Raw genomic sequence first — 21386 nt, forward strand, 5'->3', positions numbered from 1 at the left:
GCTCTGCTTACTGGAAGGAAAATAGTGTTGCTACTGGAGTTGGAATTATCATGACTAAGAATTAAAATAAGACTCATAAAATAGTGTAGACAATACGTGTTATTGAGCTCATTCTTTTTTAAATTAAATTAAATTTAATTGTTCTTTACTTATTCACTTTACGGCCTTCTCATTGCCCTCATCCTCGTCATCCCTCCCATATTCCTCCCTTTTTCCCTTTCCCTGATATCTCCCCCACTCTGGCACTTTAAGTCTCTGCCAGGCTTGGTGCAGCCTCTCCCACTGAGGCCAGAGAAGGCAGCCTAGCTAGTAGGTAATCCAGTCTCAAAGACAACTTTAGTTGCTATTTCCTTAAAAATTTGCATTCAGTACAACTTCAAGGTAGCTAGCTTAGGTGGTTCAACCTCACTGACTGCTTCAATCAGGACTTCAGGTAAGCCCTGTATTTTCCCATCTCACAGAAATCGGAAAGCAAATAATACAGCGTGCTCTTGCAGGACTTGGTCAATATTCCAATTTTCTTAGGGCCCCCCAAAATGTTGCCCCCAGACTGCAGGACACAATTTGAAGAACACAATACTCCCATCCCCAAGAGGTAGTGTGGGTGGTTCGTGGTTGTTCAGTGGGTGATGGATGTTTGTCCTCGTTTGGGGGGGTTGGTTTTAAGTAGTGAATGATCTTGGTCAGAGAGGAAACAAAGTAAAAGAGGTTAGATTCAGGGATCTCCTCTCTTTCCTTTTCTTTTCTCTATGTTTCTTTCTTTTTTTCCTATCTAATGCGAGGGGGAAAGTGGTGAGAAGGAATGGAATGAAAAAAGGGGGATATAGGAATGATAGAATAAAAGAGTAGATTATTGAATCTACTTTTAAACTAAAATGCAACCATTAGTCTCAAATATTTTACATAGGCATGGATTTTTTATACTGATACAAATTTACTGTTGTTTTTGTTACAATATACTATACATATGTTTCCTCTCTTGTTTAAGGTATTTTACTTATATGCAACTCATTTAAAATGTAATGTAATGTTGTAATCCTTGAAAGCCACTATTATAAACTGTTTGGGATAATTAAGAAGTGCAGGTTAGTGGTTAGACACATATAAAAACCAAACTTGTAGTCTTGTTAGGTGCTAGTTTAGTTAATTATAAAAGTAAGCTTTATTCAGCCCCTGTATATGTTCTCTCTCTCTCTCTCTCTCTCTCTCTCTCTCTCTCTCTCTCTATATATATATATATATATATATATATATATATGAGCAATGTTTGCCTATTCTGATAGACTTTAGATAGATCATCTTCAAACACTTTGGAGACCCACCAAATATGGCATTTACGATGTTTTAATAATAATAGGCTTTTTAATGACAGTGAGAAATGTCAGTTCTTGGCAGCATCCCCATACTACTTCAAAGAAGATGATGGGCATTGAAGAACTTCCATATGAAGTTTGCTTTAAATGTGGCAAAGCTAGCCAATGGACAAAAAAACTGCCCTTGCTTCAACTTCTGGCAGCATGCTCTCCAAACTGTGGACAAGTAGAACACTGGGGAATCAAGTAACAAATTTTGTCAAGACAAAGTAGGCCATTTCTTCAAATTTCCTGCTTCACAAATAAGTCTGTCAGCTATTCTTGGCCTGTAGGGTGAAGATTGTTACTGAGGAAAGTTGGGTGACTGTCCAGGCATCCATCAGTCTCTGACTTTCTGCAGTTTTCGAAGCTGCTTGATCTACATTTCCTATTTACTCAGGTAATATTTATCATTCTCAGGTTTTGGATGGGGTTGAAGATAATTAAAGTGTTACATATAAGCTTAAGATGTTTAGGATTTGAGAAAATGTTTTCAGGTCTAAGAAGATGATTTTAGGTTGATAAATGCAACTTATGATAGAAAGTTATTCAGGTACAGAACTTTGGACTTAATCAAGATAAGATAGTGGACTATGTTCTAAGGTTGCCAAATACTAGATATGATGACTGTAATTCTTACCTGAGTATTGTTCTTATTGTATATCTGTAGTTGATTGATATTAAAGAAAGAGCCTTTTACTGAACTAAAAGGAGAAGATATTTGGGTTGTCTTTGTATCATTCAACTGTTGACTTCTTTACCAGCAGAGAGCCGAGTACTGTCTAGACTTTGGTATTGTTATTTTTATGGATAATCGACTGTCTTAGTGTTTTGTAAGCATACACCTCTATCACCTCCTGGTTGGCCTAATAAAAGTCTGATGGCCAATAGCTGAGATGGGAGAGGAAAAGTGGGACTTCCAGGCAGGATGGGAACAGTGAGAAAAATTAAGAGGTGTTAAGATCTGCCAGTCAAACTCAAAGAAGTTGGACATACCAGGAGGAGTGAGGGGTAACAGGTCATGTGCCAAATATGAACTAGAATAAGTGAGTTAATTAAGTAATATCAGCTTGTTAGGGGTCAGCGAGCTAAGGCTTAAGCTGTAATAAATAATAGTAAGTCTCTATGTCATTATTTGGGAGCTGGAGGGTCTGATGATAGATGAGAATGAGAGAGACAATCTTGCCCAGAAAAGAGCTCAGAAATTGGTCAACCAACATCAAATGATTATCCTTGAAAACATACCTGAAGGTCATATTATGTAGACTGAGAATGTTGTATTATGTACTTAGAAACATAAACATAGAACACAAACATAACCATGCTTAGAATCATTAATACACATACATAAGAAACAAGAACTAACTACAAATTGAGGTTGTGAATTTGAGGGAGACCAAGGAAGGGTACTTGTGTTCAAAGGAAAGAAAGGGAAGGAGGAAATAATATTAATTGCAAAAATATATTAAGTAATTTATTTTAAATTACACTAAAACCTCCAAGGAGTCAATGTGTTCAATACACATTGGCACAAGAATATTCATGGATATATTAGTCTTAATACCCTAAACCTAGGACAACTCAAATACTTAACAACAGAGAAAACGATATCCCATTCAGACACTGCACAGTGTAGAAAGAAGGGTCTTAAAATAAATTCATGAGCTAAAACATACACTTAGCAGGTAACTCTGAGGGAGAAAGAGAGAAGCATAGGAGACAATCCTAGTCAATGAAAACATTGCTATTTGTTTTTAAACAAGGAAATTCCCACATATATGTATAAGTACCAAAGCAAATATTAACATAGACCATTAAATGTTAGAAATGTTTTGTATGTACTAAGTTCATATAAGTAGATTTATATCAAATTCAACTTTTTAAAAAGAATTACTTATTTTAGGCATGAGTACATTGTTACTGTCTTCAGGCAGTCCAGAAGAAGGCATCAGATCCCGTTACAGATGGCTGCAAGCTGCCACCTGATGGTTGCTGGGAACTGAACTTAGGACCCCTGGAAGAGTAGTCTGTGCTCTAAAGCAGTGAGATATCTCTCCAGCCCCTCAAATTCATCTTTTTAAGGTGTATATTACCTTGAAAGAGTCCCCCAAACAAAGAGAAAAACCTGTTTTAGTATTAGCCTCAATCCAAAAGTCTTTCCAAAATATGTAAAAAGGAAGAATGTACCTGGCACATCATTGATGACTCCAAACACGAGGCCTCATCTAATAATCTCAGCAGCTCCTGAAGTTGACTGTCCTCATACTCAAAGCGCTCCCCAAAGGTAATGGAGCAAATGATATTGGAAACCGCACTGTTGATCTTGAGGTGAGGGTCAAAAGGCTGTCCTGGAGGGGAGAGGGGGAGGCATAAATCTCATAAATCTTTCAAAGATCTAGGTTTCTCTCTCTCTCTCTCTCTCTCTCTCTCTCTCTCTCTCTCTCTCTCTCTCTCTCTCTCTCCTCTCTCTTCTCTCTTCTCTTTCTTCCTTCTTTTCCCCCTTTCTTTCCTTTCTTTTCTCTCTTTTTATTTTATGAAGTCTCTACTCAGTGTGACATAAAATATTCACAACAGAAGATAATATGAGAAGCTCTGGCCACAGCCCACTACTGCTGTCTGGCATTATTCAAAGACATTGTCAATATGTGGGAAATCACGTAGATAAACAGGGTTTAAGTTAGGTGATCTGTTTAATGATCTATTTGTGCCATTAAATAGCAGACTTCAAGGGATAGTGTCCCAGTCAGATGTTCACTGGTCAATCCTCAGTGCCCACTGCAGGGGAGCTTCAGACAACTTAAAAGAATCGGTTCCTTGAATTTCCATTCAAGGGCCTCCCGCAGCACCTTGTGAAATACCCACCTTTCTCCTCTCCGATAGCCTCCACGAGATAGTCGGCCTCCTCCTGTATGCGTTGCTCTAAACTCCTTTTCCCTAATCCAAAGTTCTTGAGTGTCGTCATTGTGAACCTTCTTTGCTCTTTCCATGTCTGGCCATTGGACATGATCAATCCTGGAAAGGAGAGATTCAGCATTATGGCACTGTGATTCTGGCTTACTAGTACCAGAAAAACTGTATTAGATATGTGTATAGATAAAACAAAAGGCCAAAATTGGAATTGATAGCTGTCTAGAGACAATCCTAATGTAAGTGGCTAACAGGTTCTGATCATAAATATTTCTTATGTATCATATGATTTTGTACCGACAGAAATGCTATGTGTTTATTACCAACTAAAAAAATGTCCATTTCAATTGGTAAAATACTGAGTCATGATAATAAATTGAAAAATAAACATTAAAAAGGTAAATAGGCATCCAGGTGTTCAAATTCATTCTTTTCTGGTTCTAAAGGCTCCAATTTAATTAATAGACATATAAGTCTCTTTATGTCTCAATGAATACTAAAAAAGCACTCAGAATAAGAAAAAGCACACAGTTTTAGAGAAGCAAAAAAGAAATTATAGGTTTTATTAAAGATGACAAAATAACTCAAGATGAGTATTACACACACACACATACATACACATACACACACAAACACACACACACATATATACATACAACACACACATGCACACACACATGCACACACACATGCACACACATATGCACACACACATACACACATACATGCATAATACATGCACACACATGTACACACACGTGCATACACACACACACACACACACACACCCCTTTGCCAGTTACCTGAATTTAGACTCAGCACATGTACAACAGAAGTCACTATTATATTCCCCAAATTACCAAATAGAAGTCAACACCACCAATCCCCTTGTCTCTTGCCAATGTTCCTGTTTGTCCCACCTCTCTTTAGAACCCCATTTTTCTGGCATCTAAGTCATATGTCATAATGCCTTCTCTCTTGAATAACTTTAGTTCATGGGGCTTTAATGCCACCACCTCAGTCTAACCTACTATCATTTTTGTGCCTTGAGTATTCAACCACCCTCTTGTAATTTAAAACCATGATATCTTTGCTATCCTTCCTCTGTTCTCTACCTGGCTTCACAAATGAGCCTCGAGATGTGTCATGTTTGATCTTCTTCCTATTCTACATCACTCAGGAGCTTCTTTTGCTGTCATGGTGAAAATTAAGAGCTGGGCTCCTTAGTGCCGATCTCAGCAGTGTTACATCCATTTAAATGTGGTCTTCAGATAGCATACTTGACATACCGGATGCTTTGCAGTTTGTTAAGACCCTTGCCTTCTTATCCATCCCATCATGGATATTCTCTCCCTACCTAGCACCTTTCATACTATTAAAGGGATATCATTAATTCAAAAGCTTTCCTTTAAATCTAAGCCAACTTGGATGCCTTTAATACATTTTGTATCAGTAGCATGATGGAATTTTATTCAGGATAGCTAATTGATTCAGACTATCTTGGTCAATTTATTAACTGTTACAAAGTGAGAATTATTTTTTATCTATTTTGCTCACTATTAATCACTTAAGACCATGGCTGTGCTTCTCACAGCAGATCATGTAGTCAATGATATACAATTAATGGTTGATTGTTTCAAGGAGCAATTAGGATATGGCTAAAAGTGAATCCTTCATAGGTTAAAAGAGTTGAAGTCTGTTTTCACTTTTCAAGCTTATAACTTGATTTAATGATTGCTTTATGCACTCATGCCAGTCTATTCTAAGACTAATTGGAAGGCTAGAGATCCCCGTGTGGCAGGGCCTTAATGGTGCAGTTTAAGAAGCTATAAGGAAGAACAGCAGTGGGAGGAAGGAGCCTCTCATCTGTTTCTTAAGGCTGAGGGCTGGAGTTGGAAAAGGCAAGAAATAGCACATGTATCTGGATGAGGAAGCTGCTGCTGTTACCTCCTATCCATGCTTCTAGGGTTATTTTGCAAGACATATGATTTCTCCAAGACTCTCTCAGAAGGAGATGCCCTCAAGTCCTCTGATGGTCGCTCTCATCTGGGAAATATAAACAGCTAACTTTTAAGATAACATTTCATGAAGGGTTTTGTTACAGGAGTGTTATAAAATTATAGACATGGAGGTATCTTTGACATACCATACACATGCTTTATATTCTACTAGAAACTTAATATTATATGCACCAATTTCCTTTTTTTTTTTTTTTGATTATTTCATTCTTGGTCATATCATTTGTTTACTCTCTCTGCCCAGCTCTTCATGGAACCTTTCCAGGCTGGTGTCATATTTTCCATCCAAATTCATATGGAGTTTTTGTTTGTCTGTTTGTTTTAAATAACCCACTGAAGTCAACAGTGCTGCTAATTAAACTTACCATTGTTATTAAAGACACGTTTTCTGATAGGTGTAACAGGGCGATTCAAAAAGTTTTGTTCCATGTTAGTGAAGGCTTCTTTGATTAAGGGCAGTCCAGTTATGACCACTAAAGGGATAGTTCCAAAGTCCAGGCTAGTTAGGTTTCCATACTTCTTCACAAACTGAAAAACATTTCAATTGTTAGAGTATGCCTGTGGTAGTGTATCAACGGATGGCAGACATGTATGTATTTAAACAGACTAGTGTTTAGAGGTATGTATGCTAACATGAATGAATGAATGAATGAATGAATATACCTCAGAATGTAGAAGTGTTTCTGAAGACTTTTCTTTCCTTCTCTGAACTAAATTGAAATTCAATTAAAATGAATTTATAAAAATGTCATCGATATATAGGTGAGTATGAATTGAGTATCACATATTCCTAAAAGCACATATAAGGATATGTGTCAACAAATAAGCAAGATCTCTAATGAAGCATCCTAAGGTCCAGTGAAGGCAGAGTATAAGACACACGTGACCTGTCAATGGCTAAAGATGGCCTGGGCGTGTTTTGTGCTGTACAGCTTTCATGTATGTCTTACAAAACCAAGTGTCTGCTTACCTTGGGAACAATACCATCCACACAGTGTCTTCCAGACATGAGGTATACATGGTTAATAATGAGACTAACACTGTGGGAAGCCTGTGTACCTGTGTCTGATAAAGGAACCTTGGTGTAATGGGAAGGTTTCAGTATACTTCTCTTAATCTAACCTCCACCAAAGTTCTAAATTTACTTTAGTATTTGAAATTTCTCCTTAAACTCTTATTTATATTTCCAACGATAACATTTGAGGAAGCATCAATGCTTCCCTAGAAGTATTTTAGAGAAAGCCAGGTCTCTAACTTGGCATCAAGTGAAGGTAGAGAAATAAGGGTATCAGTCCTCAGAGAAGTCGAACAGTCTAGTAAAAGTTTGTTTAGCGAGCATGGAAGCCCTAGTAAAAATTACAATATCAGTGTAGAAAAGAGAATGCTCTCTATTTAATCATTAGTAGATATGGAAATGCAGGAAAGGGTGGAAGGTCTGAGTAGAGACATCTCTGAAGATCCATGTGATGTAAGCATGTAGGCTTTATGGTTCACTAGGAGTGGGTTCTTGGGGTATGTGATGTCGTCTAAGACTCGGATTCACAGTTATTAAAGAGTAAAACCCCCCAACCCCCCGCAGAGAGTTTTGTGGGGAAGAATGAGATCAGCACTTTGAAAAGCATGTTGTTTATTTCCAGGCACTCAGCCACTTCTGCATCTCTGAGAATTGAATGAGCTCTGTGTTCATGGGCTCAGGCATACAAATGCCTTGTGAAAGCCAGGACAAAAACCTACTGATCTCAGACAGCCACACCCACAAAGTGGATACTCAGTAAGCTTTGTGACTTACTTTGCTCTTTATAATCGTTCTACAGTATTTACAGTTTTCTTCATTGTTATGACAAGGCAAATAAGTAGGAGTGAAGCAATTGAGAAAAACCCGCTTTTTCCTGGAGGAGAGAAGTTTCCAGGTATTTTGTTAGATTTGAAGGCAAATGTATAAATGTTGAGTTACCCATGGGACCTTAGTGTTTACTGGAAGACGGCATGTGATGAGCAGTCATGAGTATGAGGCGTGAGGAGGTATTTGGGAGAGAACAAGAGTGTCCATGAAGTGCACAATGCACAAAGCATGGTTTGGTTTGAATGGAGGTGTTAGCAATATCAAAGGTTCTCCTGCCTGTGTGTTCAAGAGTCAGAACTATGTAGACCGCAACTCTGCCTTGTGTCTACCTGCAACGGTGGTGTCTTGTTTAACTGCAACAGTGCTATCTAACAGAAGAGTTCAACTCCTTCAGGCATCTTGGAGTCTCTACTTCATCTCCATTTTCATGCACTGTTAGCCTACCACTCTGAGACCTGAACCTATGGGGACAGTGTCAAAACATACAGAATGGTGTGGTCTCATCTTAGAATCTTACACTCACATTAAAGACAGAGCCTAGACTCAGTTTTCCTTTTGTTCTTTACCCATTGTCCTTAGTAATGTAATTTAACTCCGGCTAGACTGCTGTGCTCTGGTCATAACTACAGAGCCATTAAGTAAATACATTTTGTCTTAAGAGATATCAGCAATGCAGTCATAAAAATGAAGTGAATTTCTAATCTCATGTGTGAATGCCCAATTAAGAAGTTCTAGACACAACTAAAAATCTGGGTTAAGCTAACTGACTCCTCACTGGCAATATGTAGCACCCAGATTTGGTGCTTGAACTTGAGAAGTATCCAGAGGCTAAGTATGGAGATGAATGAATGACTTTTTCCATTTTTATAAATCCTTTGTCTGTGCAGATTTCTACTTTTGCAGACTGTTATCGCTAAACTTGATATATATTGTTACCAACCATGTAGAGGTCAGCAGATCAGTTGGCTTCTCCAGCACTAGCCTTATGATTCTCAAACGAGTCAGTTCTGTCTGTATTTGCTTTATTTGGATTAAGACTCAGATTGCGTCTCAGAATATGCCATAAGGCAGGCCTGCTTTTCACTGTGCAACATTAAGCCAAGAAAAAATAATTTAGAAAGACAGTAAAAGTAATATAGGTTAGGGCTGGAAAGATAGCTCAGTGGTAAGGCTGCTCTTCCAGATGATCTGGGTTCTATTTCCTGCACCTACATAGATGCTCACTATTGTCTGTAACTCCTGTTTCAGTACATCCAGTGCCCTTTTCTGGTCTCTGTGGACATAAGACATACATATAATGCATAGCATACATGCAGGCAAAATATTAATATACATAATAAAGTTATTTTTATAAATATAAGGTAGTCCAGAAAGGATAAAATAGGCTCTAAAGTAGAATAATGAATAAGAAAAGTGAACAATTGACTAAAACAAGACACATAATTTTGAAGAAAAGCAATAGAGACAGGGTATTAATATAGAAATGAAATCTCCAAATGTAGTATAAGGAAACAAGGTTCAGTAGAGGGAATGCTTAGAAGAAAGAGAAATATTTCTTTCCCCGGCTGTTCTAGGTATGGCTGGTGGAAGTATATGGTGGGTATATGTGTGCATTCTGGGTCACAGGTCATCAGAGTTTCTTGCTTGACAATCCCCCTTCCCCACTACCCAGAGTACAAACACATGAAACTAGTTGAGAATGAGAGTAGCAATACGAAGACACTGGACTTCTCAAGTGAGCTTGTGGTACAAAGCAGCCTTTGCATCTTGGAAATTCAGCCTCTGGATCTTGGTCCCATTATGAGAGGAAAAAAGTGTTAATCTTGTTTATGTCATTTTATTTGGGGTGCTATGTAATGACAAAGTAGTAATGCATGGGAATATATAATTTATGTACTGCTTAATGCTCATTGGGATTTGGTCTTACGCAAAGCATGTTCCAGGGCACAGTGGTTAAAATAGCTTCCTGCTCTTGCAGAGGACCACAGTTTGGTTCGTAGCACCCATGTTGGTAGCTCACAACTGCTTGTTAATTCATTTCCAAGGATCTAACATTGCCCACTTCTGGCCTTTGTAGGTACATGTGTGTGCGTGCACACACACACAAACACATATGCATAAATATAAATAAAATACATATTTAATAAAATGTTCTTACAATAATTCAGTAAAGTACACTAGAGGAACAAGAGAAACTGAGGCAGAGGGGAAGTGCAGTTCCCACATGCTGAACACGATGGCTCCTTCACTGTCACTATCTTTTAACTCTTGCCAGCTACTCCATCTAGAATGACTTATAGTTGCAATCTGCTAGATATTTGTTAAATATTCCTTTAATGGCTGTCCAATTTAGGTCATCATACTCCCAGATGGCTATCTCCAGAACTTCCCACCTATTATGATCTGATCTGATGGCACAATTGGTATTAGATCCTATCTGATTATCTTACATTATGCCTATCATCTTATGTACTTAATAAATGTTTATTCACTTAACAAGTGCATGAATAAGCAGCCTCTAATTATGCCAGGAAGTGATAAGCATGAAGGGCAGAGAGAATGTAGAGACAAATCACATCGTTTGCCCTTTCCCTCGTAAACAACATTGAAAGCCAGACCCTTAGTTTCCTCAGCAAGTTTGCTCAGTGTTAACTGAAAATGCTAGTATGGCAGCTCACATGTGTGCCTGAGGCAAGAGAAGCAAACCAGAATGAAGCCCACCAGATGTGAGGATTATTTACCTATGGCAAGGATCCAAACAATTATAAGAGTACTGTACCATTTTACTTCACTTGTTTATAGCCATTGATCACTGAATACATAAATATAAAATAAATAGATAAAATATAACTCAACTGGGAAGAAGAGCCCAGTCTCAGTTTCATCATGAACCATGGTTGTGACACTAGGCATTTCACCTAAGCCCTGTGGTCAGACCTAACCTAACAGCAAAAGAATGATATAGATCAACATTTTTAATTAACTCAGAGTCAAGTAAAATAATTTCTTAATCACATTTAATTACAGCAACAGCAGACAGAGGGTAAACTCCAATCAGTTTTCAGTCTTTAGCCAAAAGCCATAAAAAGTGCTGACTAGCCGGACAACATCTCTTCCTTTTTGCCTGATGTCTTTTTGTTGAACACCGTGGAATAGTGTTCACCATAAAAACTTCTCCAAATTTTCAATGGGTTGCAGGAGTGGGGTTCATAGGTGAAGCCTTGTCACTTACTCTGCCTTGTTGTCACATCTGGGCTGAGTCTCTGAGAACTATGAGTTCCACAGCTGCATTGTGACCAAGAGTCTTCAAAGAAGCACGGGGTGGGATTCTGATCTCTACCCTTCTCCTATGGTAATAAGGGTGTCTCTTTCTCATAGTAAAGAGGAAGGAAGACCTCCTTGACTTTTATGGCCTTATAGTGAAGTGTGACCCTTACGATGGTCTGCAGTTATCCTCACTTTCAGCACACTGTGGGAATGAATTCAGGGGAATTTCTGTGGGACCCACACACTGAGGAAACCAAGATGCATACTATCAACGATTAGTGATAAAAATTTACTTGCGAATTATCATTGAAAAAGATGAATATTCAGATCCCTAACAGGCTACCTTTGCAAGTAAAATTACTCATCCTAAAACTGGTACATCTCAAGCCTTGTGAGGTGATGTCCTTAGGGGTAGTATATTGAAAGACTTTAGAAAAAAAGTCATATTTTTTTTTAAATATTGTCATGTCTCAGAAAAGAAATGAAGAATACAGAGAGGAAGCAAAGGGAAATGTGAGCACAGAAAGCTCCTGTGTTCTAAGTGCAGATTTGCACAGGAGAGCTCAGCAGAGAATGCGAGCACAGCCATGGGCAGTTCAGGGGCGAGAAGCATGTGCACCCTGTGAACACAGAGCTCTGATAAACAGCAGGAGCCGGCAGCAGAGATGCTCCACCTGTGCTTGTGTCCAGCCGTCTGCCAAAAACAGGAAAAAGAAAGCACTGAAGAGGAAATTCCTGAAAAAGTATGGAAACTTTCCCCAAACTTTCTGTGAAGAACCCAACAGCACAAAGTGAAGCAAAACTACCCTCAGCAGGGAAACTGCAATACCAGAGAAATCTATTGAAAGCAGAGAGAAAATATCTTAATACTTCTGGAGAAACCAGAAGTGCCAGAAAGAAAAGGGGAGGGTGGGCCCTAAAATCATTAAATGCAACAGAGAGTCAACCTAGTATTGTACAATCAGGGGAAAGAGTGTGGGAGTGGGTATGAGCATTCTGAGGTTAGGAAAGCCAAGAAGTGTTCTTCTGCCACCGCCTCCTCTGAAGGAATGGAGAAAAGAAGTGCTTGAGGTCAGAAAGGAAACTGGAAACATGAAAGGTCAGAAGAAAGGCAGAGCAATGGGGGATGAGTAAGGGCCAAAGATGGCAGGCTCTTCTGCCTTCCACTTCCAGCTGCACGGGACACTGAAGAGTAGGTTAGTGTCTAACGTGGTTCTCAGTGTGTGTGGAGACTACACCTGAGACAGCTGTAGCATAGAGGGGAAACAGGGGTTCTCCATGCTTGTAGTCACTTTGTCTCCTGTGGAAAATGGCGATAACAAAATCTCATCAGCTGCATGTGCCTATTGCATAGCACAGAGCATCTGGTAGAAGGACAATGAAAGAGGTGTAATAAAAGAATGAAGAGGAGTAAAAAAAAAAAGCAAATGCTAGTCAAGTGTCCAAGAAACACACTGGGAAGGGATAATAGAAGAATAAAGAAACAGGAATACAAAGAGAAAGCAATATAGTCAAGAAGAAAAATCCTCCTCTAACAGTAAGTACACCAAATGATCTGCTTTCCTCAGCTAATGGTAAGACTAGGAAGTAGAAATAATAATAAAAAAATTCAAAAATAACGTGGCATGAGTATACTCTGTGTAGGCATAGGAAATTATTACATGTAAATAGGGACGGCCATTGCAAAAAAATCTGCTGATTTTAATCCTGTATACACACAGGGAGGGAGGGAGGAAGGGAGGAAGAGGAAGAGGAAGGGGGGAGGGAGAGCTGAAGACAAACAGGCAAACTCCCAATACAGCTTGGTACTTCAGCACACTTTCCATTGTAGTCGATGAAGTCAGGAGGCAAGCAGTCAGCAAGGGTGTAGAATAAACAAGTATCAATAAGCGAGAACTGATATTATACAAAGTTGCGATCAAAGGGAAAGTATATACTTTTTTCCCTGGATGAATGCTTATGAAGGCTTAGCATAGTAATCTTGGGGGCACTTGCTTACACATTTCTTTCTTTTAAATTTATTTATTTTTATTCATTAGTCCTTTTTTACAATCCACACTTCTTAAAGAAGCAGAATCTATATCAAAATGATATAGAAATGTCATCCATCCACTTGACATACTGAAACAAACTGAATTCATACATAGTGTGCCGTCAGACCGTAATGGAATAACAATAGATTTCTTTCTTCCAAAGATAATGAAATCAACTTTTTGGCATCAAAACATAGTCTTTCTTAAATGGGGCTCAGATTACAAACTAGATCTCCTGGCTGGGTGCACAGGCAGCTAGCATCAGCCTCCAGTCATAGCCTGCTGGCTCCAATGCCAGGATCCCTGTTTCTACAGCTCAGCCTTGGGTCATGTCACAGCAAGACACCCTTACCCTTTCTTACCTTCTGAATCACTACATGTGGCTGCTTCACATCCAACTGGAACAAGTTGCCCACAAAAGGCAGGCGCCAGGGTCCTGGAGGGTAGTTCTTGGGACGCCGGGTTTTGAGGTAGTTAGCCAAGAACAGGAAGGTGACAGCAGCGAGCAATAGAGTTCTGAAATGAAGCAGTGCCCGGATGGCAGCCTCCAGAGTGTCCTCAGTAGAAAGCATGGTGAGGTCCGGGCTGGTTCCCTGACAACCCCTCTGCTAAGTTCAACGCTGTTCCCTGAGGACCTTGCTTCTCTCTGCCCTACCACAACTCCTGTCCACTGCTTTGTTCACTGTTTTAGCCACTCCCCTTCTCCCTGTCCTGCCTGTAAGGCTTTACCCACTTCATCAGCACTGAGTGTCCCTGGAGGCTTCCACAGAGCCCTCTGCAACTCAGTGCACTTTACCCAATCTTCTCCAGGCCCCGCCCTCACAAGCTTTCCCTTGGTGTGCTCCACTCTATCCCTTCCCCCGAGTCGCCCCACCTGCAGGTATTTTGCTTCCACCCCTGTGTGCCAGGCAAGGTAATCCCAGCACTCACCAAAAAGTGCTTAAAAGACCGGGTTAGGTAGGGTTGCTTTTTCAGAAATTCTTTTCTTCTAAGCTTTCCTATGATTCCGGGAATCGTGCTTTATATCCCAGAAGGCTTCTGGTTTGTAAACAAACTTTCCCCAGTGCTGGCAACCTTCCTGAGAGGTAAGATTACCATGGGCAGTGACACCCAGCACTTTTTGGTTCTGATAGCATGACACATGCCTCTAACACTAAGCGCCCCCTCCCCCCGCTTCTTTTCCTTTTTGAATTTCCTTTTCATAAACCTTTTCAAATATTTAAAATGTTTTGCTTCTCTGAGAATTGTAGACAGTATATTTTGGTCAATGCTTTCTCCTAATCCGACCCCTCCCAGATCCTACCCATCTTCTTACCCACCCACCTGACTTCATGTGCTTTCTCCTTTAAACAAGAAAAAAAATTAAAACAAAAATAAGTGTGTGTGTGTGTGTGTGTGTGTGTGTGTGTGTGTGTGTGTGTGTGTGTTAGTTTGTTAGATTTTAGGGACTGAGAAAAAGAGGTATAGTCCTAAGGTTATTCTTCAGAATAGAGTTACTCCGGGAAAATTTTCAGTACCACTGATAGCATGCCAAGGTTCTGAAGAGAGAGTTCTAGATACTACCTAAGAGTGAAGTCTATTCTTAAGGTTTCTGAGTTGATTGGAGGTCACACAGCAGGAGGCTAGACAAAAAGTTTGTTTATCAGAGAAAGGACTGAAAGAGCTTGAAGGGGCTTGAGACCCCATATGAACAACAATGCCAACCAACCAGAGTTTCCAGGGACTAAGCTACTACCCAAAGACTATACATGGACTGACCCTGGACTCCAACCTCATAGGTAGCAATGAATATCCTAGTAAGAGCACCAGTGGAAGGGGAAGCACTTGGTCCTGCCAAGGCTGGACCCACAGTGAACGTGATTGTTGGGGGGAGGGCGGCAATGGGGGGAGGATGTGGAGGGGAACACCCATAGAAAAGGGGAGGGGTTAGTGGGATGTTGGCCTGGAAACCGGGAAAGGGAATAACAATTGAAATGTAAATAAGAAATACCCAAGTTAATAAAGTTGGAGAAAAAAAAAGTTTGATTATGTTTACAGTCAGTGGTCACTGGCAACAGAGGAGGGGGGACAATCAGCCCCTTTGTGAGATCTGTGAGAAGAGAGAGGCTGCAGGGCTAAGCAGGTGGTCTCCCTGGTTGGCTGATTGATTGACGGATTGGTTTGTTTCTCACTAAGTAGCTGTCATTAGCCCTGAACTACTGTGCTGACAAGGCAAGCCTCAACTCACACAGATCCAATGCCTCTGCTTCCCCAGTGCTGAGCTGACCAGACTGCTGGTCTCAAATTCTTGAACAGCAGCTTCTCAGAGGAGATTATTTGGGGAGGATGGGGCAGGGTGTTGGTGGTCAGATTTGCAGTCCGTAGCACCTGCTACATGACAGAGAACAGGCAGCACTGGGACGTTTTTGACATAAATCCCTCCCTATTTCTTTGTTCTGCAGTTACAAAGCGGAGAAAAGGCGTTTAGAGGTGTATATGTTTTGAAACTCTTCTTTTTAGTATGCATTCTCAAATTGGGAACACTAATGCCAATTTATTTGTGAGGTTACAGTCTCCTTTCCCCACATCCATCCAGGCTAGAATATGTACTCTGAGTGAGAATGCCCTGCAACTTCTCATGCTCTTAACTATAATACAGTAATATGACATAATGCATTACTCTACTTAATATAGTGATAAAATATATAGTATTGACACATAATCATAAAATTAATATATTATTATGAAGGTCAATTTCAAAGGCCAGGTGTATCCACACTTAACAAGTAGTAAAAGTGATTCTTATCATTAGGTTTCCCATTTAGAGAGATGCCATAAATATATGTGGGTATTAGTAAAGCAATACAAATTTACCAAATAAGAAACCATCAGCTGCAGCCTATATAATGGGAAAAGATTTCTATCCACCCCACATCTGACAGAGGGCTGATACCCAAAATACACAAAAATCTTAATAAACTACATGTTAAAGTGCCAAAGAGTCTAGCTAAAACGGAGTACAGATTTTAACATAGAAGTCTCAATGGAGGAAACAGAAATGGCTGAGAAGCACCTAAAGAAAATGTTCAGCGCCCTTATCCATCAGGGAAATACAAACCAAAATTACTTTGAGATTCAACCTTATACCTGTCACAATAGCCGAGATCAATAATATCCATGATAGCAGTGCTGGCAAAGATGTGGAACAAAGGAAACACTTATGCATATTTCCTGGGAGTGCAAACTTGCTCAGTCTCTAAGGCCATTAGTATGGAGGTTCCTCAGAATAATAGGATCAATCTGACTCAATACCAAAGTATAGCACTCTTGATCATACACCAAATCATAGGAACACTTACTCAACCATGTTCACTGCAGCTATATTCATAATAGCCACATATTTTAAACGAATTAGATGTTTCTCAAGTGAAAATTGGATGAATAAAACGTGCCCTATTTACATAACAGATTATGAATAAGCTCTTTAAAAACAGCATCATGAAATTTTCAGAGAAATGGATGGAACTAGAAAAGTCACCTTGACTGAGGTAATCCATATCCAGAAAAATAAAATGGTATGTACCCACTTTTATCTGGATATTAGCCATTATATAAATATTAACCAAGCTACAGTCCAGTGACCCAGAGAGGTTAGGGAGAGAAGAAGAGATTGGGGAGGGTCACATGACTCTTCCTGAAAGGCTATATAGAAATGCACAATTTGATGTTCTTATGGGACTCCTGAGCATGTGAAAGAGCGTGTCTCTGACTCTTGTGTCTGTTCCTGAGATTTTCCTTCTGTTGGTTTGCTTTACTCACCCTCTATGCAATGATTTTGGTTCTGTCATATTATATTTTACTTTGTTAAGTTTGATTGCTATCTCTGAGATGCCTATTCTTTTCTAAAGACTGACAGAAATGCAATGGATCATGATAGGAGAGGAGGTGTGGGAGACTGGGTAGAATAGTAGGAAACTGAAGTCAGGATACATTGTTTAAGAAAGGAATCTATTTTCAATAAATGGAGGAAAACGAAATAAAAAAAATCCCCAGCCTGGTTGCTACACTGTAGGATACTGCCGCATATCCAAACATAATTGGACGAAAGAAAGGAGCATTTTTTATTTGTATCTGGGAACTTACTGAGACTAAAAGATTCTCTGTGATACAAGATCTCATTCCTCAACGTGGCACTTGTTTGGTCACCCCACTTTCATCAAGGGGGTTTAGCAAGGGATTGTGTTTCATTTTGGTGGTTTACTGCCAAAGAATCCTTCACTAAATGGCAGATACAATGAACTAGGATGTGTTAGGATTAGAGTTCAGATCAATATGAGGATGCATTCTCTAATTGCTCCTGAATAAGGCTCACTTGATACCTTAGACACATTTTTGCTTTGGGTTTCTTTGAGTGTGGGAGCCTTCTAACTTCCCTTTCCACCTCCCCCTTTCCTTTTCTCCACCTATCAATAGTTTCAAATACATTTATTTTATGTCCATAAGTGGTTTGCTTGCTTGTATGTCTGTGTACCACATGTGTCTGTTGTGCCCTCAAATGTCATGAGAGAGTGATGAGTCCTCTGGAACTAGGGTTATAAACAGTCGTGTGCTACCATGTCGGTATTGGGTTGTCACCAAGAACAAGTGCTCTTGCCTGCTGTGCCATCTCTTCATGCATGACTATCTTCTCTTTTGAATAATAGGGACATGGATCTCCTTCATTTGGTGAGATGACTGTGCAGACTCTTCAGAATTCCAATCACCATTGGAAAACAGGTTTCAAACTTCAGGTGTGGTAGTGATTATCGAGGGGCCTTTCACCAGAGGGCATTGTATTGCCCGACATTCTGTGAGAAGGATGTGAGCTCAGCCAACACAAAGCCATCTCAACAGAGCAATGTCTGATGGATTAATAAGGCTTAAAGATGGGCAGATTTGCTGATGTCAAGCAGTAGGGGGAAGACTAGAGAGGCAAAATAAGAGTGCTGCATGGATCAAGAGCACTACTGATGAGTCAGTGATTGGGAAAGGCTGCAGTGGGCAGATGTTAAGAAAGGGTGATATATGGATAGGAATAAGAGTTTGCAGAAGCCATGCCCAACCCACCTGAAAAGCAGTCACTATGACAACTTGTCTGGGCAGAAAGAATTACTTTATGGAGTTATGTGCTTGTATACCTATTAAACTGCAAGTTACCACGATCAATTGAGTGCTAAGAAGGAATGCCAAGAATATTAAATGATTACGGTTTGTACAGTGTTATATTAAAATAATTACACATCTGAAGAACACCCTCTAAAATCACAAAAAGGAGTGATTCCAGACATTTGGAGTCAACTGTTGATTCTGTGTTCCCTCTAGGATCACAGGATCATTGCTGTGACCAACAGAGAAGCTATTAACACCTGTTTGATATCTTTGATGCATAGAACCTGTGGACATTGGCTCATGAAGAGAAAGGACTTGTCTATGAGTTTGGAAAGTCTCCTCACTGAAATTACACAGGTGGTAGATCATACAATAGGAAGGAGACTGTTCATTTGTTCAGCTTCCTGAAAAATCAATCAGGAATCTTCTTGGTGAAAGCTACCATTGACTCATCCATGCTCTTGTAAGTGTCTCCAAGCCATTTAGTTGTTCATCCATTTGGGTATATTTTCTGTGGTCTATAGGTATCCCCTGAATCTAAGGTGAATAATGTTTCTTTTGGCTCTATATAGACTTCACATGATAACACAGTAGGGATGAATTAAGCTTTATTTTTCCTTACCAAGTCCTGTTAATCAAATGGATTATATGGGCAACTTTTCAACTTCCTTCCTTGCTTCCTTTCTACTTTCTTCCTTCCTTGTTTCTTTCTTTTGTTTTTACTAATTTTTCTTTTTTATTAACCTATTCATGTTATACCTTGATTGCAGCCCCATCTTCTCCTCCTAGAACCACATTCCATCTGCCCCTATATTCTTCTCTTTGGGGAAGGGAAGGTCACCCTAAATGGGTATCAGCCTGCCCTGGCACATCAAATCACAGTTGGTACATCCTCTCCTACTGATGTCAGATAAGGAATCCCAGTTAGTGGAAAAGGATCCAAAGTGAGGCAACAGAGTCAGAGTAAGCCTCTGCACCAATTGTTAGGGGATCCACATGGAGATCATGTGACCATGGTCCTTACATAGGTTAGTTGATTTTGTAGGTTTTCTTGTGCTGCCTGTTCCCTCAATCTTTCCTCCCATCCTTCCACAGACACTCTGAGCTCCGCCTAATGTTTGGCTGTAAGTCACTCTATCTGTTCTATCTGCTTGTGGATATGCCTCTCAGAGGACAGTTATGCTAATCTCTTGTCTGCAAGCATAGCAGAGTATCACTAGCTGTGACCCACTGCATTGGGCATATGCAAACTGAAGAGGCCACCTCTTGTAGCCAGGCAGGAACTTCAGTGAAGTGATAGAGATGCCAATTCACCCCCAAAACTTTCCACCCAAAATTTATACTGTCTACAAGAAATGGAGGCACAGAGGAGGGAATGGCCAACCAATAGCTTGTCAATGTTAGGCCCATTCCATGGGCAAGCACTATTTCCTAACACTATTAATAATATTCTGTTATGCTTGAAGACAAGAGCATGTTGTCCTTTGAGAGGATTTATTCAGGAGCTGACCCAGACAAATACAGATACCAATAGCCTAACAGTGGATGGAGCTTGGGGACCCTTAAGAAAGAATTTCAGGCCCCCAAAGGGTTAGGAACTCCACAGGAAGACCAAAAAGCAACTAAACTGGACCCATGTGTATCTCAAGGTCTGAACCACCAACCAAAGAACATATGCATGCTGACCCTAGGCCTCCCTACACGTGTGTAGCAGATGTCAGCTTGCTCTTCATATGGGTTCCAAACAACTGGAACAGGGCTATCCCCAACACTGTTGCTCGTCTGTGGGATATTTTCTTCTAGCCAGGCTGCTTTGTCTTGCCTCAGTGAGAAAGGAAGCACCTAGCCTCACAGAGACTTGTGCCAAGATAGAATGATATCCAGGGGGCTCTCCAACCACTCAGAGGAGAAGGGGAGCAGGGGATAGGGGAAGGGTTGTGTGTGGAAGGTGACTAGGAGGGGTTCAGTGAGCAGGATGTAAAGTGAATCAGTAAAAAAAAAATGTCTCATAGGTTGACCTTCATTGAGATAGGCCTCAAGCTGGGCTAGTAGTTGGCCTTCTACCCAATTTCGGCTGCATTTTCATCCCTGCACATCTTGTAGACAGGACAAATTTCGGGTTGAATGTTTTGTGGGTGAGTTGGTGTCTCCACGCCTTCACTGGTTATGAGTCCTTCCTGGTTATGAGAGTTGCCTTCTTCAGGCTCAATATCACTCACTGCTAGGTGTCTCAACTAGGGTCAAACTTAGGAGACCAGACTGTGTACCTAGCCTATACAATGGGGTAGAGCTGGCTCTGGTTGTTGAGTTTGCTGATGTGACAGGCCAGAGAGAGCAGGAGAGCTAGTACAATCTCTTTTCTGCTGTTGTACTTGGAAACATGGCACTGTACTTCTGCTGAGAAGCACAAGTAGAGCTGAACTTGATGGTGTAGACAAAGATGGGCAAGCCCAGAGGTCGTGAGCTCCTATGCCTCTTACTGGCTGCAACAGTAGATGGGCCAGCCTAGGCAGGGCAAGAGATCATAATCCAGTGGTGTGGGGACAGGACAGCTGATGGGTTGACCATCTCAGATATTTCGCACGCTCACATCCAGTGCTTTGAATTGGACATTTCTACCCGATCAATGAACTGCTGTATTGTGTAAAAGTGCAGGACCTACAAGTCCAAATCAACAGTGTCCCAATGACACAGGGCAACAACAGGATATCTGAGAACAGATCCATTGAGGTTCTAGTATTGCTAGTGTAGTAGAAGTCAGAGGCCTCCTACTAGACCAATGACTCATTGCAAGAGACATGTGTGAGCAAAGATATGTGGATAAAAGTGTACACTGTGG

General features: G+C 40.3%; 2 protein-coding genes across 1 annotated transcript in view; both read right to left on the reverse strand.

The window, feature by feature from the left end:
• LOC116900216 (cytochrome P450 2J3-like) overlaps positions 1-14219 on the reverse strand; it is a 38032-nt gene extending 23813 nt beyond the window's left edge. The window contains exons 1-4 of the mRNA XM_032901972.1: positions 13783-14219; positions 6643-6805; positions 4215-4364; positions 3540-3700 (exon numbers count right to left, since the gene is read on the reverse strand). Of these exons, the coding sequence (XP_032757863.1) occupies positions 3540-3700; positions 4215-4364; positions 6643-6805; positions 13783-13992 (684 nt within the window). The 5' untranslated portion in view covers positions 13993-14219. The remainder of the gene's footprint in view (positions 1-3539; positions 3701-4214; positions 4365-6642; positions 6806-13782) is intronic.
• The window catches only part of LOC116900171 (cytochrome P450 2J3), a 326660-nt gene that overhangs the window by 64616 nt on the left and 240658 nt on the right, over positions 1-21386 (reverse strand).

The sequence above is a fragment of the Rattus rattus genome, chromosome 1 (assembly GCF_011064425.1).
Source record: "Rattus rattus isolate New Zealand chromosome 1, Rrattus_CSIRO_v1, whole genome shotgun sequence".
NCBI classification, from domain to species: domain Eukaryota; kingdom Metazoa; phylum Chordata; class Mammalia; order Rodentia; family Muridae; genus Rattus; species Rattus rattus.